Here is a 6,218-nt window from a genome sequence, read left to right on the forward strand (position 1 = left end):
GATCTTCAGATAAAATTTTGAGTTTCTACCTAATTCATGTTATTGCTGCAATCCCATGTGCATATCTGCAAAATCATAATGACGTTAATATGTGGGAGTGCTGAACAGTCATCCCTCTGCCTTTTATCAGGGCCACAGCCATGACTCCCATGTTAGTCTGCAGGAAATTCAAGGTTTCAGCTATTGTGCTTGCCGAGCAGAATGAATGGGAGGAATATCAGGTGCACAGAGGGTGGGATACCAACAGCAGTCACGGTGGTTAGAGAATGAAGTGGAGGAAGAGCACAAATTGGGGTGAGGAGAACTGGGTAGGAGTATGGGAGGGGCAGGAAGAGAAGCACAGCGTCAGGGACCAAAGCAGAAATGAACACGGTGGCTCGGTGGTTAGCACTGCTGCCTCACAACGCCAAGGGACCTGGGTTCGATTCCAGCCTTGGGCGAATAACTGTGTGGAGTTTGCACGTTCTCCTCGTGTCTGTGTGGGTTTCCTCCCACAGTCCAAAGAGGCGCAGGTTAGGGCAGATTGGCCATGGTCGGTAGATGCAGGGTTACAGGGATATGAGAGGATGCTGTTTGGAGGCTTGCAGAGACACCACTGCACCAGAACTCTCTGCCTACAAGAGTGGTGCATGAGGAGACAAGGAATGACTTCAAAATGATAAAAAATAAGTGTACAGGGCTGTACTGAGAGTGAGGAGGAAAGGGACTAATTGGAGACCTCTTCAAAAAAGATAGCATGGTTCAAATGGCTGAAAGTTTGTGCCATATGGGGAGGCAACAGCCTAGTGGTATTGGCACTGGACTGTAATGTGCTGGGGACCTGGGTTCAAATCCCACTACGGCAGATGGTGCAGGCTGAATTCAATACAAATCTGGAATGACGAGTTTACGATGGCCATGAATCCATTGTTGAGTGTTGGGAATAGCCAACTGTCTCAGTCACTGATATCATTTAAGAAGTGGAACTGCCATCTTTACCCTGGTCTGGCCTACATGTGACTCTAGACCCACAGCGATAGGGTTGACTCCTACCTGTTCTCTGGGCAATTAGGGACGGGCAATAAGTGCTGCCTTGGCCAGTCCCATGAACGAATAAACCAATAATAAGTCTATGACACTGAGCTACCGCTGCATTGGCCCCTTGCATCTCCTTTGATGGTGTGCCTTGCTAATTGGCAAAGCCATTATGAAAAGATATCAAGAGCCTTTAACAGACCACAGTACATCTGAATTTAGGAACTGCCAAACATAAACAGACAAAGATCTATCAGATTCATCATCCTGCTAGTGTGACACAATGCTAATGGGAACTGACAATTCAATGTATTGATCAATAGCCATTAATTGGCTGATGTGACACAAGATGCAAAATGAGGAAAAGGAGCTCTCCATAGATTTCCTGACCAACTTTCATTTCAAATCAACAGATGAACTGCTCAATCTTTGGCTGCTTGCCATATATAAAATGAGCTCCTCGATTGGTTTCTGTCCTAGTATTTACATCAGAACTAATTGGCTGGAAAACACATTGTGATAAGAGACACAATACATAAACATACTTACATTTCTGACGCTGATCATCCCAGTGTCTTTGCAGCAGTGTTAGGAGAAAGGACGATGGACGATAGGGACGGGATGATATGGCCAACAATGGAAGTCATTCCAACGCTAGGCAAGTCTGGGAATAACAAAATGACACACGGCAACAGTGGGAGGGGGGAAAAGGATAAAGGGTTAAGACTTTCATGAACAAAGTGAGAAGCTAGGGACAATTTAAAATATAACTTTTATTTGATAAAATGTCATTAATATGACATCATGTGACAAAGACATATCTCAAAGTAACAAACATGATTTAATCTCATTTTTTGCAGCGATCAACGGGGACTTGATTAATTTGCAGTTTATGATTCTCTGTAAAGTACACCACCTCTTGGGTTACCAAGGGTACCTCAACACATTATATATCTGTATAGCTATGTACAGTTTATAAAACGTATCAAGCAATGCTGTTTAGAATTCAGCCCCTCCATCCACTGGTGAATGACTGACTGGACCTAGAAGAAGAAGAAAAACATTGAGGCAGAATAAAACACACACCCTCAAAGTCAAGCAGTAATCCAGCAACTCTCAGAAAATAGCTGTTCGCTTATTAACTACTGACGAGATTTCCCAAGGTGCAAATTGCACATTCCTCTTCCCCCACTTAAGTCACCTTTTTAAATCAGGGACACGAAACAGGCTTCAAATTTTGGGGGTGTGTGTGTGTGTGGGGGGAGTGGGAGAATTGGCTGCTTATGTTGCTCTTTTAAAAGAGCAAAACTGTCCCACAGCAAGTGCACAAACTCTTGTCCCTTTTTGGTTAAAAGTGGAAGCAAATTGATTTCAATCGCGTGGAAGACTACAGAAGCTGGGATTGTCCCCAGAGCGGAGGAAGTCACAGCAGAGATTTTACAGAGGTATTCCAACCGATCTCCTCCCGTGCTGTGCAATGCCTCGAAATGAGGAAGGATTTCCTACGCTGTAAATCTACATCAGGGAAACACCTTTGGGTGATTTCAGCTGTTTGTTCTCTCCTGCACCTTCACTCCATTCTATTATAAAGTGAACTTATGAAAACATGAAAAGGACAGCAGGTCAACAGGGGCACAGTGAGTGATGAACAGACAGCCCGGGCACCACACTATCAGGCAACGTCCTGGGAGGGGGAAGGGGCTCTTTCTGGGATGGGCAGGCAGAAATGTGCACCAATTTCATAAAATCTCCAGGACTTCCTTGACAACAGCGATCAAGATTTCCTGGTGGTTACTGGGAGAGGGTCAGAACCCCAACGACACCAGGTTATAGTCCAACGGGTTACTTGAAATCACAAGCTTTCTGAATGCCTCCCCCCCCCCCGCCCCACCCTCTTTGTCAGGTGAAGGTCACTTCGAAAAACTTGTGATTTTAAACAAACCTGTAGGACTATAACCTACAGGTTATGGTGTTGTCTGACTTCTGACCTTGTCCACACCCTAGTCCAAGCCGGGGCACCTCCACATCCTGGTTACTGGGAGAGGCATTCCCTGCAAGTTCTAAACTGTAACACTTGAGCCTGAGAGAGCAATGACTTTGTCTTGGAGGCTTAATGTTTTGGACTGAAGAATCACTCCAGGGAGGAGTTTAAAATTTAGGCTGAAACACCCCAGTGCAGCACAGAGGCCCCATTCAATCAAGGCTCCACACTGCCCCCTTCAGGGTGGTCATAAAAGGTCCTGGGTCTCCTCACGAAAAGGAGTGTTTGCCCAGTGTCTTGGTCAATTGTTCTCCCTCACTCAAAAAAAAAACTAAATTGCTGTGTTCACGTTGTTGCTTACGGGAACCTTCTGTGCCAAACTGGCTGTCACGTTTCCTAAATTACAACACTGACTACATTTCAATAATACTTAAAATGCCTGAGGTGCTTTGGAATATTCTGAGGTTGTTAAAGGTGTTTCTCCCTCAGCTGGTGTTGGCCCTGTGCCAATGGGAGCTCACTGAGATGCAATCATGACCACTCCTTAGTCACTCGCTGGAAAGTATGGATAGCCCCCCCACACGATGGCAGCTGGTGGCCTTTTCCTGACTTGGTTTTGGGATTGGGTGTGGGCACCGTTCCCTGGACAACTTCCTACCCGCAGATCTGAATTCAAGTAACTTGGCAAATCCCAGAGACTGGCATCTGCAACACTCGACATTCTACACCTTTAGGAGCAGACGAAGACATTTCTGATCACATCCAAGGGTTTCCTGAATTTTAAAAATGGAACATTCAAAATAAATAATCCACAGTAAAATTCCATTCATTTCATCTTGAGTATAACATTGAGTATAGGCGTTGGGACGTCGTGATGTGGCTGTACAGGACATTGGTGAGGTCACTTTTAGAATACTGTGTACAATTCTGGTCACTCTTTCTATCGGAAGGATGCTGTGAAACTTGAGAGGGTGCAGAAAAGATTTATAAGGATGTTGCTCGGGTTGGAGGATTTGAGTTATAGGGACAGGTTGAATAGGCTGGGGTGGTTTTCCCTGGAGCGTCAGAGGCTGAGGGGTGACCTTAGAGAGGTTCATAACATCATGAGGGGCATGGATAGGATAAACAGACAAAGACTTTTCCCTCAGGTGGGGGAGTTCAGAACTAGAAGGGCATAGGTTTAAGGTGAGAGGGGAAATCTTTAAAAAAGGCTCGAGGGGTAAACCTTTTCACACAGAGGGTGGTGTGTGTATGGAATGAGCTGCCAGAGGAAGTGGTGGAGGCTGGTACAATGACAGCATTTAAAAGGCATCTGGATGGATATGTGAACAGTAAGGGTTTAGAGGGATATGGGCCAAGTGCTGGTAAATGGGACGAGATCAGATTGGGATGTCTGGTCGGTGAGGGTGAGTTGGACTGAAGGGTCAGTATCTGAGTTGTATGACTCTAAGACCTACTGGCTGTAGTAAGATTTTGCAGGTTCAATCTTGACTATTATTTTCCTCTAAAAAGGACCCGGTTTTGACTCAGAACAATCTTTTCATCTGACAGCACCCTATTGCTTCAACAGCAGCCACTCACTCTCATTACCTGATCAGATATCCTGACATCAAGAGATTTCTCAAGGGCCACATTACACTCTTCAGATGATGTGAAAAGCCAACTCTCACCCAAGTTCAGAATCCAAAAGGACAGTCACGGATTAATCAATCACACGGCAATTTCTTGGGGAATTTCCTTGTTCTGGTCTGACCCTATCTAATTGTAATCCTGTATTATGCAAACAGCACAATACGTCCATGAACAGTAGTTTACATGCACCACATCTCATAACATTCCCTGTAAGGGAATAGCTGCGATAGGGTCTGACAGGCGAAGTGGGCTGGTTTGATGGGACTCTGCACGTCTTTCCTAGTTTACTGCTATGATCTCACTCTCTCAGGAATATGGTGGGAACCTGGTTCCCCCAGCCAGTTGTTGGTGGACTAGGATTGCAGCCCAGACATGGTCAATCAAAGTGGGCTTTGACACTGACTGATGTGAATCAATAATAACTGAGTAAATTGGGAATTCAGCTTCTTAATGGAAACTGGAGATAGATCACTTGAACTGAGCAACTTGGAATTGAGTCGATTGTATTATATTATGCACTAAGTACTTGAACCAAGAGATCTGAAGCTAAGCGGTATTTATGTTTTTATTTAAATATTTTACAACTAACTTTGGTGGATAAGTGCTAATCTGCAAAGGCCTTCCCAAGTCGACCAAATCTCAGGGGTGGCATATTGAAGGATGGATTTTGAGCGCTGTGCCCAGTTCCAGTCTTCAAATTATAAAACAAAATGTCAAAGTACCACACGAGAAGGTACACAAGATATTAATTTTCAAGAATGATATCTGAGCTGAGGGGTTAGGACTAACCAAACTGCAGGTTTTCTCTTTATAAAAGTGAGGAATGAGGGGTGACCTAATGAAGGTGTAAACAATTACTGAAGGGTTTTGGTATTTCCACTTGGGGAGAAGTCCAAAACAAGAGATCCCAAAATAAGGTGGTCACTAATAAACCCAAGAGAGAATTCAATACTACAATGACGCTGGATTTACATTTCAGTGGTGCTTGTAAAATGTGATAAAACCTTCAATAATTCTTCATGGGAGCTTTATCAAGCTAATTCTGCTAAAGAGGCTCATAGAGATATTAGGGACAATGACCAAAAGCTCAGTTGAAGAGGTAGGTTTTAAGAACTGTCTTAAAGGAGGACAGAGTGACAGAGAGGTGGACAGGGTCAGGAGAGAGTGACAGAGAGCTGGACAGGGTCAGGCGAGAGTGACAGAGCGGTGGACAGGGTCAGGAGGGAGTGACAGAGAGGTAGACAGGGTCAGGAGGGAGTGATAAAGAGATGGACAGGGTCAGGAGGGAGTGACAAAGAGATGGACAAGGTTAAGAGAGAGTGACAGAGCGGTGGACAGGGTTAGGAGAGAGTGACAGAGAGGTAGACAGGGTCAGGAGAGAGTGACAGAGAGGTGGACAGGGTTAGGAGAGAGTGACAGAGAGGTGGACAGGGTTAGGAGAGAGTGACAGAGCGGTGGACAGGGTTAGGAGAGAGTGACAGAGAGGTGGACAGGGTTCGGAGAGAGTGACAGAGAGGTGGACAGAGCTAGGAGGGAGTGACTGAGAGGTGGACAGGGTCAGGAGTGAGTGACAGAGAGATGGACAGGGTTA

The 6,218-nt window shown here is 45.2% G+C and overlaps 1 protein-coding gene across 1 annotated transcript in view; it reads right to left on the reverse strand.

Moving 5' to 3' along the window:
* Positions 1-1,772: 1,772 nt before the first annotated feature.
* The window catches only part of nup214 (nucleoporin 214), a 115,457-nt gene continuing 111,011 nt past the window's right edge, over positions 1,773-6,218 (reverse strand). The window contains exon 36 of the mRNA XM_043719712.1: positions 1,773-2,057. Within this exon, the coding sequence (XP_043575647.1) occupies positions 2,021-2,057 (37 nt within the window). The 3' untranslated portion in view covers positions 1,773-2,020. The remainder of the gene's footprint in view (positions 2,058-6,218) is intronic.

Source organism: Chiloscyllium plagiosum, chromosome 30, assembly GCF_004010195.1.
Source record: "Chiloscyllium plagiosum isolate BGI_BamShark_2017 chromosome 30, ASM401019v2, whole genome shotgun sequence".
Classification (NCBI taxonomy): domain Eukaryota; kingdom Metazoa; phylum Chordata; class Chondrichthyes; order Orectolobiformes; family Hemiscylliidae; genus Chiloscyllium; species Chiloscyllium plagiosum.